Source organism: Anas acuta, chromosome 1 (assembly GCF_963932015.1).
Source record: "Anas acuta chromosome 1, bAnaAcu1.1, whole genome shotgun sequence".
NCBI lineage: Eukaryota > Metazoa > Chordata > Aves > Anseriformes > Anatidae > Anas > Anas acuta.
The window spans coordinates 165,289,923-165,309,834 of NC_088979.1; the positions used below are offsets into that span (position 1 = coordinate 165,289,923).

The 19,912-nt window shown below is 38.5% G+C and overlaps 3 protein-coding genes across 7 annotated transcripts in view; 2 read left to right on the forward strand and 1 right to left on the reverse strand.

The window, feature by feature from the left end:
• Positions 1 to 2,238: 2,238 nt before the first annotated feature.
• On the reverse strand, positions 2,239 to 10,343 carry LOC137849493 (GLIPR1-like protein 2). The gene is made up of 6 exons (XM_068669163.1): positions 10,024 to 10,343; positions 8,447 to 8,692; positions 5,963 to 6,066; positions 4,926 to 5,011; positions 3,068 to 3,094; positions 2,239 to 2,972 (listed from the first exon to the last, which is right to left on the reverse strand). Exons 1-6 carry the CDS (start codon positions 10,195 to 10,197, stop codon positions 2,818 to 2,820), a joined length of 792 nt encoding a protein of 263 aa, XP_068525264.1. The 5' UTR covers positions 10,198 to 10,343; the 3' UTR covers positions 2,239 to 2,817.
• Positions 10,344 to 10,361: 18 nt separating this feature from the next.
• On the forward strand, positions 10,362 to 16,897 carry CCDC107 (coiled-coil domain containing 107). Its single transcript, XM_068669156.1, has 6 exons — positions 10,362 to 10,599; positions 11,365 to 11,570; positions 12,595 to 12,661; positions 13,901 to 13,991; positions 15,518 to 15,627; positions 16,220 to 16,897. Exons 1-6 carry the CDS (start codon positions 10,434 to 10,436, stop codon positions 16,489 to 16,491), a joined length of 912 nt encoding a protein of 303 aa, XP_068525257.1. The 5' UTR covers positions 10,362 to 10,433; the 3' UTR covers positions 16,492 to 16,897.
• Positions 16,898 to 17,056: 159 nt separating this feature from the next.
• Positions 17,057 to 19,912, forward strand: part of CAPS2 (calcyphosine 2) — a 34,512-nt gene continuing 31,656 nt past the window's right edge. The window contains exons 1-3 of one of the 5 annotated variants that reach the window (XM_068669148.1): positions 17,057 to 17,516; positions 17,618 to 18,128; positions 18,588 to 18,697. In XM_068669148.1, the coding sequence (XP_068525249.1) occupies positions 18,617 to 18,697 (81 nt within the window). In that variant the 5' untranslated portion in view covers positions 17,057 to 17,516; positions 17,618 to 18,128; positions 18,588 to 18,616. Of the gene's footprint in view, positions 18,129 to 18,587; positions 18,698 to 19,912 lie in introns of those variants that run through there. The other 4 variants (XM_068669151.1, XM_068669149.1, XM_068669150.1 and 1 more) reach the window with 4 other exon arrangements.

A 19,912-nucleotide genomic window follows, 5' to 3' on the forward strand; every position in this document is an offset into this window, starting at 1 on the left:
GCTTTTTCTCAGATGGACTTTATGTAAAAACATGACTATATTACATTGACAAGCAATTCATACAAAAAATATTAGCAATGTAGTAAAACTGCGCCATTAATTTAGCAATCCAGTGATCTAGCAGTTTTATATTTGTGCAGCAGAAATGTTCTGCTTGGAGACTGAAAACTGAGACCTTTTTGAAGCAGAAAAATTTGATATATGCAGGATAGTCCGGGTTGTAAGATCACAGAATCATAAAATATCCTGAGTTTGAAGGATCATCGAGTATAAACTCCTGGAAGATGCTTTCTTGGAGAAGATGACTCTGGCTCCATCTAGTGATTACATCTAATTAAAGCAGAAGTGCTGTCTGCCCATAAGCATCTAGAAGTGATGTTTTCATAAAAAGAATTATAATCTTTCACCAGCATTAATCAGCCTTTCTCACAAACCAGATGAAAATGAAGCCTTGTGATTTGGATATCCACACAGTATTTGTCTGGACAATACAAACATTGCCTGTCCCTGCATAAATCTCAAGTGAGATTTAGCACAATGAGTGAGGCATGGGCAGGAAGCTGTACAGCCCAATTATTTGAAAAAAAAGATCCCATGGTTAGGTTCCAGAGGTGCCTTCTAACCTCAACCTCTCTGTGCTCCTGTCATTCCTTCATGGAGCTGAAGCTCCACTGGGTTGTGCACAATGAGGGATTTTGAATGATCTCAACAACATAGATACAGGAAGCTTGTTACATGTGTATGCCTAGTTGTGCTGCATCTCTGGTTATCTCTTTATTTTTAATTTCAAGGTGCTAAATGAGAAGATTCCAAAAATAAGGCTTTTCTGCTGTCCATTGTACATCCATTTTCTTAGGATAACACCTGAAATAGTTGGTGCATGGCAGTAGCATGAAAATGTGTACATTCAAGAACCACTATAATACTATTGAAATATTACTGAAAAATACTCAGGAATCTCCTGACAGAGGATACAGAAAGCCGTTACAGTCCACCTCCATGCTGTTTTTAGAAAAATGTTATTTGGAATGAACTACCTTCTCAGCCACACCTAGACTTCCTCACAAAGACATTGGGGTATTAGGCAAATTAGGGAATGGAGCAAAGTATTTTTGTGTGGACACAAGAACCATCACTGAGGATGGTAACAGCCTGTCAGTGTGTAGGTGATATATCATTCCAGTGCCTCACAATACTGAGACTATAGTTATTCTAACTCTTCTCGGTAGCAAAGTATAATAGAAAATTAGGTCATCTATGCACAAAATTTTATATTGCAGGTACTAAGCCATCTTTTTCCTTACCAAGTTCGAAATTAAGCTTTACAACCATAAGAAGCCATCTAAATAAAGATTTTATCTTCAGAGACCTAACTTTCAGGTAAAGCACCGGGAAGAGCTGCTGCTCAGGAACTTTCATACTGTGCAATTTTGTATGAAGGAGTTGCCTATTTATGGTCTTAGGTATTAGACTCCTAGATTTGAGAATGTAATCCAAATTTTAAATAAAAGGCTAATATATTTAAAGTCTGTTCTGTGTTTGAGTAATTTTAGAATAGAAAACTTACTGAAGAAATAGCTATCATGTCTGATTAAATTAATCTACAACAGAAGTCTAGCTTATTTTCTTTGAGACTCTTTTATAATTTATTTTTTTTTTTTATGCCATCAGTGGAAAATACCAGCACAGATTTAAATCATCAACTGCAGCGTTTTAGATCTGAGTTGTCTATCATAGACACAAAGAAAGGAAATATAAAACAAATTTGTTCCAAAAGACGAACTCATGGAAGATTCCTTTAAGTTCAGATTGAGTTCTGAACAGTAAGAAAATAATAAAAAAAATTGACTTTTTTTTGTTGTTTTATAACAGTGAAACATTACCCAATAATAATGTATTTTAACAGTTATTTTAGCATTTATTAGATAAAACTGATATAATTAAGAAAATTAAACTTTATTTACTTTATTAAACTGGTAACAAAAACAGCTTCAGATCCTTGTGTAAATATAATTTGTTTTTAAGAGAAAGTGAAATTAAAGCATATGAATTAAAGACTTGCTCTCTTAGATATAGAATAAAATCTGTGTTGAATAAAAGGACTTAAGCAGGTTTCCAGAAAAAAATAACAGAAAATTTATTATTAAAAATTTAGAACACTTACAGAACAGGAAATACTTTATGCATAAGTAACAGTACAGGTTAAAACAAATAAAATAAAAGGTTTACAAATGAAACACAAGGTTTGGCATTTTATTTTGAAGGAGGAACAATAAATACATTACTGAATAAAAACCAGATTGTACTAACTTGTTAAACATCAAGATTTCTAAAGAACTGTTTCTACAGAACCTTCTTACTTTATATATTTTAGTTGGAACATTCTGTCACTCTAGGAAATAGGACTGAGTACATAATATGATGTACTTCCTCTCAGCATCCAAATTCAGCAATTGTCACTTCAAATATTGGCTTAGGATGAATCGTAACAGTTATTTAACTGATAAGTAATTTTCTCCTTGAATTCCAGGAATATACTATGCAAATGTGGTAATTAAATTCAGTTGAATATGTAAATTTGGTAATTAAAAACAATACCTCAGATCTTATCAGATGCCATCTTTAGCTTAATGTTTTCCCAGCATGGGTCTTACCTACAAGTATGTTCAGTTTTATAGCACGTTATCTTTTTATAAACAGAATAAAGTAGTAACAAAATTACTTGAAAAGAAAGCTGTCTTTAAAGTTATGGCAAAAAGATTTTTGCTTAATTCATTAGAGATTATCTTCAGAACATAGTATGTATTTCAAATACAGTTATATGGACGTAGCCATGTCTGGAAAATTCTTTTTGATTAAAAAAGCAATTAATAAACCAAGAAACATGAACCATGCTCTTAAAACTATAAGCACGATGCAAGCCTCATCACATACAATTCTGAACTCCCAAGGTGGATACCATCTTGAGTAATCTATAAATAAACATATAAATGTAAGTTTTGTTGCAAAAACATACATTTATAGCAAATAAGGAATATATACAGCAGTGTGAAATTGTAATACGTACAGATAATTTTATCACGTTCTGCATTTTCTGGGAAAAGGAGAAAAAAAAAGAAACAGTTTTACCACACAGCCAGTATTTCTCTCTCCTTAAATTTTTACTAGTTAGTTAAAACTAACCAATCAGATTTACAATAAAGAGAATTTGACAAACCTGAGAATTTGCACCAATAAACCTTAAAAATAAAAAAGCCAAAATGTTTTGATAAAACCTAAACAGCAATACTTTGAAATACTTCATAAAGATATTATTGCTTGTAATAATAACATTGATAGGTAAAAGCCCCATATAAAAATGAAAATAAAGCCCCATACAGTCCCTTTATTTTCAGTTTGAGCCCCTCTCACCTTTGTGCTTCTTAAAATAATGTATCTATCATGTTAATATTCACAATATACACATGAGTTAGTACATACTACCATATACAATTATATGACTGAGCATAGGAGACAGACTGTTTCCTAAGTGGGTCCTAATCCTGGGATGAAGTATAACCTCATAGTCCATCTAACTGTTCTTCAGATGTGTCTCCTACCTAAAAGAGACCTGCAGGATTGCTGAATGCTTTTAAAGCTATACTAATATATACTAAGCAAAGATAATAACTACCTGCTAAACTACAAGCCTTCCTCCCAGTTATTGAATGAAACTTAAAAAATGTATGTCCTTACTCTAGCCACATGAAACTCCCAGCTTGTGACTTCCCAGTAGGTGGAAGCTATAGGTCTGGAACCTTCTGAAGAGAGACACCCTACTGTCTGTTACTGTTTCACTCTATTAAAACTTGATGCATATTTAGCCATTCATGACACTAACTTGTTTCCTCATCAATAAAGAGTTAACAGAATTACTCAGTTTAAGGAATAAATACAATTCATTGCCATGGGGAAATATTTCATAGCTGAAGAATTAACTAAGTTATGTGCTTACTTCTCACACATATGTAACTATGTGAGAAAGACAACATGCTTTTGAGAAAAAAATAAATAAAAAAATTACAACTCTGGCATGAATTACAGAAGCAGAACAACTTTCCTGCTGTTACTGTGACCATTTACAGAGTGATCAGCTATACTCCTTACTCATACATAGCATATATACTCATATATCATAAAATTCCAGAATCATTAAGGTTGGAAACGACCTCCAAGATCATCTGGTCCAACCATCCCCTTACTACCAATGTCACCCACTAAACCATCTCCCTGAGCACCATGTCCAACCTTTCCTGTAACACCCCCAGGGATGGTAACTCCACCACCTCCCTGGGTGCCTAATTACTCTTTTTAAGAAGAAATGTCTCCTAATTTCCAACCTAAACCTCCCCTGGTGCAACTTGAGGCCATTCCCCCTCATGTATAGCATCAGCTGTACTCATTCTCAAACGTAATTTGGGTATGGCTAAACAAAATGGTCACAACAGACTCAGTAACTGCAATCTCCATATTTTAGTTTTAATACAACTGATTAGTAGCTTTGCAGTCTCTGAAACCCATTAGACTGCTCAAGAGTATCTGCTAAATACTACTTGAAAAAGTATGTAGATGCTGATTTCTTTGGTATGGCTAATGAAGTCAGCAAAGTATCAGAGTGCAACAGAATACACTTAACTGCAATCATGAGTTATGCCTGTCTATAATCAAATGGACACTTGATAATTATCACTGAGATCTAAATTCAGTATCATGAACAATGTATTTGTTCTTTGAATATAAATGGCCTTAGGAGTTGTTTACAATGACCTGCAAATTGGACCTGCCAGAGCACCAGCAAGGAGCAAACCACAGTTTGCAAGTCTTTATTAAGTAGGTGGTTCTATTTTTTCCTTTACATTTTGTATTTTGCATTTGCTTTTACTTACTACACAATTTATATCTACAGATGTCCCCTTTTGAACATCCACTACATGGTACTCCTTCTTTATATGGTCTTCTCAGAAAATTACCACTACAAAAGAAAAATAAAAGTTTCTATGAGACGGGTTGCCTCATATATTTTTAAGTAAATCATGTATTGAAGTAAATACACTGAAAACACAATATGCTGCTCACAATTCATTAAAAACCTTGGAATAATTTTGAAATCTTTCTTTTCATTGTCATCGTTCTGTCCATGTAGAAGAAGAGAGTCTTAAAAAGATACTATTTTTCTTTCAGACTTTTTACTGAAATTTATTGAAATACTGAAATCTGTGTTTTCAAGCTCCTACTGCTTTAGGAACAGTACTGGCTGGATGTTTTTTTTTTTTTTTTTTTTTTTTTTTTCCAGAGTATTGATTTAACTGTAAAATGAGTTAGTGTTTCAGTTTCAGTCAGCAATTTCTTTCATTGATCTTTTAGTGTTTTCTAATGCCTAAACAATACTTGGTACAATTACAGCTATTAAATTGGAAAGAAATGGTAGTATAATTTTATTTTTCTCATTTACACAGAAAGAAAAAGCAACAGATCTAACAACTGGGCTGTTATCAACTCATTTCTGAAGATACAAAAAAAAAAAAGCTGAAACAGCATAAAAAGCCCACTGCATAAAAAGAGTACAGAACTGCAAGAGGTAATTCCAGCTCCAATTCCAGTTGCTTACAGCAACTTTCTCATTTCTTCTGGTTCGTAGTAAAAAAAAAATAAATAAATAAAATCAATGAAGTGGAGCACAAGCCAGTGTTTGGGATTTGCTTAAGATCAGCACAGAATGACTTTATCAGTAAAGTTAACAGATTAGAAAAAACAAGCAAATACATGTTCTAGCAGTCATGGCTCTCTTCATAACTAAATCAGACAACCATCACTCTCTCTGATGGTATTTACGAGGGTAACAACAAATGAAAACCCCATTTTACTTTCAGTGAACTTTTTTACAATTACTTTCATTTTCTCAATATTTAAAACAGAGACTCACGATGGTGCATAGTTGCAAATAAAATTTGCTGCATTTCTTATTCCTCCAATTTCCTCACAAAAAACAACAGCACAGCCTAGTTTGTATGACTTGTCCCAAACAACCTAAAAAAAAGTTTAAAAATAAATTAAAAACTACACTCGATAGCAACCTAGTTGAATATCTAGGAAATACCAAGTTGTTTTAAGAGACCGTAGATATTACCCTCATTTTGCAACATCTGTTTTCTCATAAAAAAAAAAAACGCTGGTAGGAAAGCATCTTAAGATGAACTTTTAAATTTTCACACCTCAAGATTATGTGATCTATGCTGCAAGTTTCCAGAATCTTCTATAGAACAATCTCAGTAAGCATCACTGACTTTACGGTCCCTGTGTTTCAAAGAAATTAGGGGGCAACTTCCTGATAGCTCCTTTACATAGGAGCTTTAAGCACTTATAACTTGGGGCTGCAAGAAGGGCTTCTCATGTGTGCTGGAAATGGTCTACAAGTAAATGGTAACTACAAGTCTGAAAGCTTTAGCACTGTGCAATTCAGACTAAACAGCGTTATCTGCCCTACTTAAGAGAAGATGGTTTACTATCACTTCCAATTCGAGCATCCTCTGCCTTTTCTTGGGAGATTCTTCCTGCATATGACTAACCAAACTGCACCGAATTCAGTGAAGAAATTTTAACTATATACCTAGAACATCTGGATGATCTTTGTTTTTACTTCTGGAAAGCAAAGACAGAGTGGTTTACTATCACTTTCTGATAGTGCAGGCCTCAGACTGACAAAATGAACATCCCCCAAAATGAATGTCCCCTGAAGTTCCATCTTACCAGTGTTAACAGCTAGAAGTGGTTGTTAAGAAGACCTAATCTTTCTCAGAAAAGGATTTAAGTGTTTAATGTGAAACTACCTGAGTCCCAGATTACGGACAGCATTTCAGGGCCCTTGGTGTAACAGTCTGAATTTTGCACATTTCCGCTGCTTTGAGATTTCTGGATCATGGTTCTCTCAGCATGTCTACAAAGCCTATCTATTTATGATTTGTAAATTGTACCCATTTTCAATTCTTTGTCCAAACCTTCCAAGACCATGGTGGCCCCTGGATCATGCAGGGTCTTTGCTCATTGACTTTTAAGAAATGTGTACTTTTACACATTCACTGGTGTTTTACCCATGTAATTTGCTTTTTTATTTTATTTTATTTTTTTTTCCCCAGTGATTAGTTTCCTTCCTATTCCTGCCTGAAAGGCATGACTATTTTGTTTGGACTTAACCATGTAGAACAAGCAAGAAGCAAACAACCTGAATTGGGGGAAAGAAAGCTTAGAGTCCAGTATCACTCCAAGAAAAATGTGGAAAAGCCTCCAAAATTCTCTGTAGGAAAAGATCAAACAACAAATCTTCAAATGGTAGTTGTAAGCTTCTAGAGATTTACTGCTCAATAGAAAGCAAAATGCAAGTTCTCCAGCCTTGCTTTTGAATATGTAGAAGGCAGAACAAAACATTTAAACTCTCACATTACAACTCCCTACAACTTCTTGATGAGGGAGGGAACTGCCAGTCTCTTCTCCCTTGCAACTGATGGCAGAGCATGTGGGAACGGCACGAAGCTGCAGCAGGGGAGGTTCAGACCGGACAAGGAAAAACTTCTTTACTGTGAGGGTGATCCAACACTGGAACAGGCTTCCTAGTGAGGTGTTTGATGCCCCACACCTGTTGGTGTTCCAGAGGCATTTGGATAATGCTTTCAGTAACTTTTTCACAGCCCTGAAGAGGTCATGCAATTGTACTAAATGATCTTTGAAGGGCTCTTCTAACTGAACTATTTTATTCTATGTTTGGTCATAACTTATACTAGTTTGTTTTCAAATGCTTGTTTTTTAAATACAACAATAAATAAATCCATTTAAAATATTAAGTGTTCAAAGAAAAGCACTATTTTCTTAACAGAATTAAGTTTGTTGGAATTACCACTGACAGAAATGTATTGCAAATTGCCTCTTTTGTTGCGGATGCTCTGTTTTTTGGTCTTCCTTTCTTACTAGATGTGTAAAGGATATGATTTTCTCATGTTAACTCTTCTATTAGAGAATTCTCAAAAGCATTCTGCAATTACTGTATTTACTTCTAACAGCAACTCCAAATGTACAGAATTAAGAAGCGTGTGGGTATGCAGTTGGAGAACTTGGAGCAACTATTTTATAGAGTTCACATAGTACTGATACAATTAAATGAGTAGTGAGGCTTTCAGTGACAACAATCCTACAATAAAGAATTATAGCTTATTATTACAGGATTTTATATAAAAGAGAGTAGACCAGTGTAGGGGTAGCTTGCACTATTGCCACTCCTTGAGATTGGCAAAGAAGACAGTAAGCTGCCAGTCACTATAAACCCCATACACAATTCTGTATTAGTTACAGTCTCTGATTTATCTGGTAGGTACTATACAAGAACTGTTCATAGCATTTTACTGAAAATGATTCTTACCTGAATGTAACGATCGCAATTCTTAATACACGTGTGCAGTGAGAAATTGTAGAATATGTTATTCTTATACCATGTGCTAACGGCAGTCTGAACATCAAATATTTGATAACTTCCAATCCAAATATTCTCTCCAACAGATTCAAAAGTAGGATGACACTGGTATCTCTTACTTAAATACCTGTTACTTTTAAAAACGCATTTATTTGCCCATGCCCTGGCCGTCCTTGCCAAAGCTGCATCCCAGCTCTGCAAAACATTAAAGTAGAAATAGTTGTGCAATGTCAAGTTACAGGAGAATCTCAGTCAGATAAAACCAGTCAGGTGATAAAGTAGGCACATATAGATCATGATATACCAATGATAGACATTATATATTGGAGTTACATAAACAATGCTTTTGCTTGCTTGAGGCATATATCCATGTTTTATTTTGATGTTTCCTACGGCAGCAGAGAAATAGGAATGTATTACATTAGGATTTTTTTTCCCTTCACTGTTGAAAATTAGCTTTGTACAAGCACTTGCTAGCACCAAAAAAGATGTCTGGAATGCACTTTTATCTTCAGGTAAGAAATTAGTCAGTAAGCACGAAACTTTTGGGGTATTTTTTCCTATTGAACAGGTCATTCAGGATTTCCATTATTTACATAAAAGTTAAAGTAAAAAATGGACACCTCCTCTAGATTCAGATGAAAAAAAATTTTTGATGTATTTTTAAGAGATTCTTCAGCAACAAATACTTACCTATCCTACTGTAATGTTTTAAATACACATAAGACCACTTTACAAAGTTAGTGTCATAAAATAAATGCTTGTTTGGCCAATAATTCTTTCTGCTAGTTATTATTTCTTTGCAGTCTATCACCAGTCTATAACGTAACTTCTGATTATTTAACAAACACCCTTTTTATTTGTGCTCCACTCATGACCGTTTTTCAGCAGGTTTCCTCTATCCTTAAAGTACATAGTTTTATGTCTTATATAAAAGATCTTGGGTTTCAATGCCTAGGCTGGGCTTTATACATACGTTTTGGTTCACTCTTCATCTCCACGTGGTTGCCAATACGGTTTTCTTCCTAAGGTCTGTTGCTTTTTCTAAGAGCGTTTTCAAATACTTATTTGTTTATTTTTTCATCATTTTTTTTTCTGGTTTTCCTATTCCTGAACACTAAGCACAGTGTCTTTAACCAGCCTGCAGGGATATATCCTCCCTAGCTGCCATTCTGGCTTCACACCCATGCCCGCAAAGCTATTATCTGCCACCAGCACCTGTTCCCAAGCCTTCCTCGAACAGCACCCCTTGAGCTGTCACACAGTTTCCCACATTTACCTCTTCTTGCTGCACAGCACTGCCCTAACCACCAAACCCTCCCACTTTCAGCACCTTCGGTTTTGTTTCACCCTGCCCCAGCAAAACGCGGTCCAGTCGGAGAGGCGGAGGCTCTCTCTCCCTCGCCACCAGGCACTGCCCACCCAGCTCCCACCCTACAAACCTCCAGCCTCCTACAAACCCTTCTCCCCGACGAAGCGAGGCGGCGACTGCACGCCAGCCTCGCCTGCCTGGGGCTCTTCCCTACCATTTGCCGCATGTTGCTGGCGGAGGGCACGACCCGGCGGCGGAACTCGTTGTGGACCCGCACGCACTGCCTGATGAACAGCCTGTTGGTGATGCTGGGGAAGATGGGCTGAGCCCACGCCGCCTCCAGCCCCAGCCCCAGGGCCAGCACCGCCGCCCACAGCCCCGGCCCCATGGCTCCGCAGCCGCCCCAACGCTCCGCGCCCCGAGCCCTTTCCAGAACCTTCACGACTCCCCCCCCCCCCTCACCCGCCCAATCCCTCCGGAGCCTCGCCGAGCCCCGCAGCTGCCCCCGCTCCCTCGGGGCGGTGCGGGGAGCCGGCAGCCGCTCCGAGCCCGCCGGGGGGCGGTGTGGGGCCGGCCGGCGGCTCGCAGCTCCTCCGGCGCCAGGGAGGCGGCGCGGCCGCGGCCATGGCGCTGTCGGTGCTGCAGCAGGCGGTGGTGTCGGCGGTGCTGGTGCTCTGCGCGCTCCTCGCCGCGCCCAGGATGCTCGGGGGAGGCGGCGGCAGGGCCGGCAGGGCTCCGCGGGGCCCCAGGGCCGGCCCCGGCCCTCACGATCCCCGGGCGCAGCACGGAGGTACCGCGGGCAGCCGCCGGGCCGGCTCTGCCCGGGGAAGCCCGGAGGGAGCCGCCGCGAAATGGCGGGCGGGGGGGTGGGGGGTGAGGGAGGCGTGAGGCGGCTCTTGGGTCTTAGAGCATCGATTTACTGATGTTGCTCTGTCACTGGAATACTTATATATATTGGATATATATATGGCAGCTGCAGTGAGTGGGTAGGTGGCGTGGTGTTGCCGGTGGCTGTGGCGCTGACAGGTTAGGGACTGGGTTGGAACTTCAGCCAGGACAGCAGGTGGGACGCGTCGGCACCGGCTCTTACCAAATCTGTCAAGTAAGGTATTGAGAGGAGCCCAGGAGCCTTTCTTTAGGAAAGGTTTCACTGAATGGGCCGGGCTGCTGTTTGCTGTTGCATAGTTATCTGGCTGAATGTTTGATTCGCAGAAGTACAGCCTGTGGGGGTAGGTGCATAACACTGAATTTATTGCTCAAACAACCAAAGCAACAATACAGCATGTGTATTTCGACTGTTTACTTATTTATTTATTGAAAACTTGTATGTTAAAGGAAGATAGAAACTTAATTCGAGAGTCTTTTCTACCTAGACTTAACTTTACATTCCGTATACAGAAGAGTACTGTAGGTAACTTTATTTTGAGGTAGGGCTGACCACACCATTTACAGGAGCGAAAAACAAAGTGGGAGGGGAAATTCCAGTTGTGAAACTAATTACACCTTCGATTTCACTTTTTTATTTTGTCTTCTTTCTCTCATTTCAATTTTTAAGGTAGCCCTCAGGCAGTTCATCAAGTTCACCTGAATCCAGGAAATTCCGAGGGTCATAACTACCAGAGTATTCAACAGATGAGAAATGCAATGGAAAAACAGATAAAGAGTGAGAGGACAAGAGGAAATGGTAGAGACTTAGCGTTCACCCTTATGCCGTTGTATGCTCTTGGAGTGGGAGTGTTTGCAGCATACAAATTCCTAAAGGTAAGCCTTAAAGCATTCAGTTATTGAAATTAGAAGGAAATGTAATACTTGCTCCCCACCAAGCATGGCTGTCTGAATGACATTTTGTGCTCGGTTTGAATTTGAACGTAAACCACAGTTAAAATTGTAGCATATATGATTCTTCCTGCTGAAGAAGGCTTCTGACACTACATATTTTCAGACACTTAATGAAAATCTCATGCTTCTCCCCCAGTCTCAAATAAGAATCTGAGAATGCAAACAGTGCTGTTACCCGAGGCTGTAACTGAAGTCTCATTAGTGTTTCACTTCTTTTTCGTATTTGAGAATGACCTCATGTATGGGAAGGAGGTGATTCCTGTAGAATAATAGCCTTAGGGTAGCAATTGGATAGAATAATGAGCAGCCTAGGCACACACACACACTGTCAGCCCCTCTTTTAAGGGAGGAAAGAGGGGAATAAATAAAAGTCAGGGTTAAACATGAGAAGCAGGAGAGACAGTATCTTCATGTCCATAGTCAGTTTTATATCATCTCCCGTGCAAGAGGAATACAGCTGCTTAGTAAGATGAAGATAAAGGTTGAATAGTTTGGTTCTAATAATCATTGTAATTAGGTTGTATATAAAATTTAACATCATTAAAAACTGTATTTTGTATATTAAAACTCTGTACACTTATGCTTGTGGAACAGAAAAATAAGTATTTTTATAATAACGGCTTTATTAGTTTAAGAAAAGGAGTTTTATCTCCTAATTAATGGTAGGAGATTAGATCCAATAATGTAGAAGGTTCCTTCAGTTCATTTTTGAAAACTGGAGATGAAGAAGCAACCGCTTCCTTTATGACTTTTCTCTGTTATATTGTCGTTGTTTGAAATCAGAAGTGTTACTTTAATATTGCAAGAAGGCATAGCAGAAATAGTTTCATTAATTGAGTGCAAATGTTTATGGTTGCTATTTGCTGTCACTGAATTTGTAAATGTATTTTTATTTTTAATATCAGAATAGTTAATGCAGCCTTTAACACAATTTTATTTATTGAAGATGAAGGCACATGAAGAAAATCTCGCTAAGAAGGAAAAAAGCACAGAAGACAAAGCAAAGGAAACCGGTAAGATACCGTTTAGTATGGAAACATTCACCAGATGTGTATATCCTACTGAAACAAAGCTACGTATTTTAATTAATGCAGTCTATCTGAACAGGAACAGTCTTTGCAGTTACTTAAGTGCTATTAGGAACCTAAAAAATCCACTTTATTCTATATATTTCAAACGCTCATTAGGTTTGTTTGCAAACTCCAGATGGTAGTATTCTTTAGAAGAGATACAGTAATACCTTGTAACCTTGTAAAGGTTCTCTACCTTGTAATGTGTGATGTTTTTTCACTTGAGACCTGATTTAATTTTCCTTCAATAGAATAGGTTGTTTAAATATGATATAATATTCTTTAAAATTAATAGGATATTGAACTAGAATACATTAACTAGCTTTAGAATTGAACTGTATTGATAACAGAATAGTATAGACAATTTGATACAGACTGTTGTATTTCTGGGCCAAATTAGAGATTTGTCAAAACCATGAGAGGTTTATAGAGGTGACAAAGTAAGAAAATAAGTAAATGATGGTATCTTTTTCTTCATGATACAGAGTACCCTTGGCTGTCAGATTCAGACTATTTTGGACATGCCGAGAAGTGGGCTTTCCTTTGGAGAAAAAGGGCACACAGAAGTTCTGTTATTCTCATACTTCTTTTTGGCCCTCTTATAGACAGTTAATTAAACAATTTATCAGCCTCTTTTGGTGTCCCTGTACATCAGATCTGCAATTGGTTTCAGCAGTGGTCTGTTACACTGCTTACTTACCACTCTTATGTATTGCATTTTTCTTTCTTCCCAAGTTTAATAGTATTTTAGAAAGAGTTACTCCTCTCAACTGTAGTGCCTGAAGCATTGAATGTAGTTGCAAGGTGTGAGTGAGCAAATTAATGACAGTGTATGAAGGCACTACTGTTGGCTCAGGAAGTCTTGGAGCTGCACAGTTTCAGAGGCTGGGACGGTGACAGTCACAGTCTCAGTGTCTACCAGCATATACTGTTAGACACTACTAGAGGCGTTACCAGATGAGAAGTATTTCAGTTATACATTGTAAAGCTTCTGTTTTTAAAGCTACAACCTCCTTTTCACATTCTAGACTTCTATAGAGAAAAAAAAAAACAAACAACTGTATTTTGAATCTGTCCAACCACTGTTACAAAGTAATATCCTTTCGGTATTGTAAATAAATTTCATAATGTAGAGTGTTCGCCTTGCCCCTCCCTCCCTCCTTTTTTTTTTTCTTTTGCTAGAACATCAGCTTTTAGAACTGGAGCAGCACCTAGCACAGACAGAGAAAATGTTAAATTCTTTATTGACTCAGTTGGATCCACTGTCAAACTGGTGAGTGATTTGAAAACATTTTAGTTAGTATTCTTGTCTGTAAATTGAAATTTTCCAAAATGTTAACAAAAAGTTCAAAAAAAGTTTCTTATAGATAGAGAACATTTTTTAGCAACCATCTTTAATTGCTTACTATTTCTGTAGCCTTTTACAGGTAGTACCTCGTCTGCCATTTAGGGCGTTTTCTAGAGACATCTCCTCTCTTGTTTACCAACATAAATGCAAAAGCTCAGACTTACGATCAAGTTACTGTGGCTTAACAAGTTAAACTTTAATGTGGACTGAGGAGAATAATACTGGAAAAATAAGGTCAGCATCATTTGAAAAGCCTTGTGAGGATTAGATTTCTGGTAGCAAAATGAATGTCTTCAATATCATTAGAAGATGAAACTGGTTATCAGTGTATAGCTGTTTATTTCTATGTTTTGAAAGCAACCTGATAAATGAATGTGTGTGCTTTAGGGAACTATAACTAGTCTGTAGTAGTATAAAAACAAGGGAATAAGTAATATTACCTCCTTGTAGTTTTAAAGATGTTCTTTGCTTAAGAAGGTAGGGCCTTACACATGTACCACAAATAAAAGTATCCATGCTGTATATTGGGTGTAGACTGACAGCTTTCATAAAGCCTAGTTTAAAACATGCAGAATTTCATGATTGTTCCTTAAGTGTACTTCTGAACCCACTATGTGCTGTGACTATTAAACAGTAAATTCACTGGCCAATTTGCTTAAGAAATTTCTAGCAGTGATGGGGAGGAGAGGAGAGAGAGTAAACAAAGAGAGAAAAGCCTCTGAACTCAATAACTCTATATTAGGCATTGTCATCCTAAAAATAGAATCACTTGGGTGGTTGTTGCTTTCTGTAGTCACTGCTACACCTTAGTAGCCATTGGAGCTCCAGCATTTGAATTCAGCAACTAAATTACTCAGTAGGTGTGCGTGATCATAGAATCACAGAATATCCTGAGTTGGAAGGGATGCACAAGGGTCTTTGAGTCCAACTCCTTGTTCTACATAGGACTACCTATAAATCAATACCATGTGTCTGAGAGCATTGTCCAAATGCTGCTTGGACTCTGGCAGGCCCAGTGCCATGACCACTTCCCTGGGGAACCTGTCCCAGTGCCCGACAACCCTCTCAGTAAAAAACCTTTTCCTGACATCCAAACTGAACCTCTCCTGATGCAGATTCATGCCGTTCCTTAGGACCCTATCGCTGGCCGCCAGATTGCTTCCACGAGGCTGCTTTTCAGCCTCTCATCTGTACATACATGTATATACAGAATTGCTCTGTCCCAGGGCAGATTCTGGCACATTCTCCTGTTAAACTTCACACAGTTGGTGATTGCCCTGCCCTCTAGTATGTCAAGATCTCTCAACTTCATGGGACGCATTCTCGTTGACCTAAAAGTGTTTGCTAAGTATGGCATTTATCTACTAAAAGAAATACTGCAATCCTACGTATTGTTATAAAACACTCACTTCCAAGGTAATCTTTCAGCTGTTGACATCTCTCTTTTCCAGTGTCAATGCTTTAGCTTGTGAGCAGAAAGATGAAATAATGACACAGATCCAATCAATTAGACGACTGATGAAAGAAAGTGGATTGGATAAATCAGAAAACAAGATGACAGGTACTTGAATTTTCAGTAGCATAGGTACCCAAGTAGTTTATATTTTAAAAGAATAAACAGATCTTTCTGTAATAATGTTCAGCTCCTGTATCTTTGGTTAAGTGTGCATGGAATTAATTTATTCCTGAGGTGTACCATTCTTCCTGATTGAAGTATATCTGATACCACATCTTGATGTATTGTTTGTTTGTTTTGTAAGAATAAGTGCTAAAGTGCATTGAACTAGGTCAAATAGCAGTCACACTTTGTTAAAATATGTTTCTTGAATGTGAGTTCCTGAGCAGTCTGTTAGTACTGGTCTAACTTCAGTCTGAGGATTCCCAAATGGGGACCTCTGGGGCTGTGGGCAATACTTGCATGATTGCGTTGAACAGTAAATTGTCTATTTGTTTCCTCTGGAGGCTTCCAAAAGACAAATAGAGTCCAAGACAAATCTTCAATGTTAAGAATGGTTCATTAGAAATTTGGGGAATTTCTGCATTAGTTGAGTTATTAAAAAAGAGAAAAACAGAAAATGAATATGCTGCTTCTAAGCTGCCTCTGAAACTTGGAATCTGTCCAGTAATTGAAACCTTTTTTTGTGCATTTTAAGATGTCAACCACATTTGTAATGAGAAACTTGAAGATCTCATTCAGTCATTTGCGGAACACCCTCAAGAGAAAGAACTAGATGACAGAGAAGATGATGGTAATGAAGATTTTCAGGAGGATGTTGATGATGATTACAAAATAGAAGAGCATGAATTATATGATGAGTGTGAAGTACACCGTTTTGAGCCAGATGTGGTAGAAGACCAAGAAATGATAAACAAAAACGTCATAGAATCAGAGATGGGATTGAGGAGACGTAATAGATATGAATGAAATCTGCATGTATAAAATTTACAAAAGCTAATGATTTTGTTTTTCCACAATGTTGTATGCACTTTAAACTGTTTCCAATGAAGCTCCATGCACTGCTATATGCTTTAAAAAGAGGGGTGAAAGCTGCCTGTATTCTTGTCTGTGATGGTTCCCTAAGTGTCATCAATGGCAGCAAAGTTTCACTGAGGATGTTTACGTATTTTTTCTATTTATTTTTTCCTATGAAAATATTTCTGTACTCTGTATATAATGCACTGTAATTATATCTGATGCTTCACTAAAATGTTGGAATATCTTGTAATTTAGACTAAAGAATAGGTGCTTTGTAAATGTTTTATAACTAGTGAGCTTAGTACCACTTGAACTGTGACTTGAGTTTATTAAAGAGCATGCACTGTTGAATTCAGCACTTTTTGGAAAACTTCTGGGGGTGGGGAGGAATGAAAACCAGTACATGTTAAGTCTTAGAGATGTGTTCATAGACAAGTTTCTTTCTTTGGAGAGAAATTCAGCCACAAATACTGTTAAAATAATTCTCATTTGTCTGTCTCCTTAGGAATGATGTATAGTTTTGTATGTCAATTGAAACCTTACTGCATTACGTTGGATAATTTTCTTTATTCCCCAGCCATCAGTGGTTAAACTTGGCAGCTGCCTAGTAATTGCTAATACCCATTAGCACTAGTGTCCCTGATTCATATTTAACACTGTAGAATCTGGCCTTCTGCTTCATTGTAATACACTTTTCTTACGACAGTACCAATAGATGTATTACTACATATCATTCAAGAACTGTAGGGCTTGGGTGGTGTTTTTTTTTTTTTTTTTTTTGGGGGGGTGTGTGTGTGTTTTGTTTTATGTTAGTTTGATGGCGGCGTTTTTAGGTCAGTGTTTAGAAAAGCATTTTTTCTCCTTTGCAACAGTCAGTTCTGTCCAGACCTTAGTTATTTTCTATTATTTTTGTGTTCACTTAGCCCATGTGCCCATGAAACTGCCACCCTTCAATGCCAGGAATTATTTAAGAGGTAGGTTTGACTGTGGAATGCTGTTTTGTTGTTTGTTTTTCAATGCGTAGCTTTTAAGTACTACGGTATAATTCCTTAACTTTTGCCACTTTTTTTTTAAGGAAAATAAAGTGGATTTGTTTCTGTGGAGGAAGCACTCTTTAGTGAAAGGGACCAACACTTCTGGTGTTTCACTCACTGAAACTGACCGAATTGTTTATTTTTGTGTAGAAACAGAGTATCTTTGCTTCTGAAAACAAACCAGGGGGTTGAAATTAATAGCCTCCAGCCATACATCTCCACCGCAGTCACTAGCTTTGCAATAAACGACAGCTTTTGCCTCGCTTTGGCAGCACCTGGCACACAGCCCTCCGGGCCGGACGGCCGGCACCGAGCTCCGACGCCAGCCGGGACCGGGCCCGGGGTCGGGGCGCAGGCGCGGGGCCGCCCTCAGCCCGCAGGGGAACGGCCGGGAGCGGGGCCGCCCTCAGGCCGGGGGGTGCGGGAGGAGAGGGGCCGAGCGCCCGGCCCGCCTGCCCTCCCCTCCCCTCGGCTCGGCTGCCTGCCTGGTAACGGGTGCTGGGGAGCTGAGTGCCCCGCAGAGGGTAGCAACGGGACCAGCCGTTGTTAATGGTGACTTGAAAACGACGGGCTCTGGGTGCCTCAGCCGGCGGGGTGGAGGGAAACGCAGCCCTCCCGGGGAGAGCACCGGGGAAAAATGTCGGTGTGGGGTGGCTGCGTGCCAGCAGGGCCTGCCCGCAGCACCTGGGCCAGGGCGGTAACGCGGCTTCGCCTTCCCGAGGGGTAACAAACCCTAACGCTGCAACGGGAGGTGCCCAAAGAAGCTCATGGGAAAGGGGGTAGGACTTGAGACCAAGAGGTAAATTGGACGGAGAATCTGGTAAAGCGTTAGCAAGGAAAAACTGAACTTAAGGAGTGGTGAAAAAGGGAACCTAGCAACGTTTGGGAGCTTGCTGATGAAAATACCCAAATTATCAGCGATGGAAACGTTGTCTCTAAAACAATTTTTTATTTACAGAAGTACTCCCATTGAAAGCATGCAAATTTCTAATGCTCTTTTCTGTTTTCTAGTTTATTCTGAAGGCTGCTATTCAATTTGAATGGAGTTGAAAGTTGAAGGAGTTGCTGCATCCCCTCGACGGCAGGCTCAGCTGTCATCGAGGGGAAAAAAACGTAGTCAAGTATGTTAATGGAAGGCTTGCGGTTGTTCTCCATCCCTGCTTTGAATCTTTTACAAAACTTTAATCGTGGTTACAGTCATGTGTTTCTAGTTCAAGGCTTTTTAAGAAATTCTGTAAAGAAGGAAAATTAGAGAAATTACTTTTGTCAGAAGGTGATAGTTTAGTATGACAAATCAGCATGACAGTTTCTCAAATAAAGGAAAGGATTGCAAAAAGAAACACATCCTAAAATAACGAATCTTCTGCATACATAGGTAGGATGCAGGTAACTCAGGAACAAACTAGGGTTTTCAATTGAGACTTTTTGTGCTTTTTCAGATTCCTGCTGAAACTAGCAACAGGTGTGATTGCTTTTTTGGAAAACAAAAACGTAATAAAGTAAAGCAACCCCCAAAACATAATTTCAGAAGGCATCATTTCAAACTGTCACGGTGTGAAATAAATTGCAGTGCTCATCACTCATTATGAAAGGGATTTTTTTTTCAGGTAACAGCCAACATTTTGAGATAAGATAGGCAGACAACACCCACAAGATTACTGTAGCAAAAACTCAGACTACCTTTTGAAAGCCTAGTTAGTGCAAATATGACCTTGGATTATGAAAGCCATTGGTTTTATTATAGCTAAGGTAAATATTAATATTTTTATAACAATTGTTTTTTTCCCACAGATACTGAATTGTTTATGCCCATGAAATAAACTTCTGTAATATTCCCTCAGCCTGCAAGCACTATGTCCTTCACCTAGTAAATATGGACAGTCTTCAGGATGATTTTGTTTGCTTTCTTCCTGATTTGATGACTTCCAGGAGAGGAATTTACAAAGACTAAAATATTAACATTAAAATCGAGAATATAGTGTGTTCTTTTCCTTAAGGCAGTTGAAAAAAAAAAATAAGAAAAATGTGTACTTGTGATTTAATGCATTGAAAAAATACATGTGACTTGGTGCACTGTGTATGCATAGAAAGCAAGACTTTGGTTAGTTTAGTCTAAGGAATAAGAGTAAATTGCACTTATCTCTTAAAAGCTTTTCACATATTTGACCACATGGTGGTGCTGCTTATTATTTGCAACCTGCCTGAAGAGATGCTTCTTCTGAATACCCTTTTCTGAAGGCACAAGGGGGTGGTGTTGCTCAGCTCTGAACCTGTTTTTTTTCAGGAATATGCTACAAGGATTTGTGGGGAAGAAAGCAGTTAGAGTACTGTGGCAG

What these genes read in the sequence shown, in the direction of transcription:
- CCDC107 (XM_068669156.1), top strand. Translation starts at nt 10,434, where the DNA reads ATGGCGCTGTCGGTGCTGCAGCAGGCGGTGGTGTCGGCGGTGCTGGTG. An exon ending in TCCCCGGGCGCAGCACGGAG is followed by an intron (nt 10,600 to 11,364) that starts GTACCGCGGGCA and finishes TCAATTTTTAAG; the next exon opens with GTAGCCCTCAGGCAGTTCAT. An exon ending in TTGGATCCACTGTCAAACTG is followed by an intron (nt 13,992 to 15,517) that starts GTGAGTGATTTG and finishes TCTCTTTTCCAG; the next exon opens with TGTCAATGCTTTAGCTTGTG.
- LOC137849493 (XM_068669163.1), bottom strand. Translation starts at nt 10,197, where the DNA reads ATGGGGCCGGGGCTGTGGGCGGCGGTGCTGGCCCTGGGGCTGGGGCTG. An exon ending in ATTGCGATCGTTACATTCAG is followed by an intron (nt 6,067 to 8,446) that starts GTAAGAATCATT and finishes ACTTTTTTTTAG; the next exon opens with GTTGTTTGGGACAAGTCATA. An exon ending in CTGTAGATATAAATTGTGTA is followed by an intron (nt 3,095 to 4,925) that starts GTAAGTAAAAGC and finishes TCCTTTTCCCAG; the next exon opens with AAAATGCAGAACGTGATAAA.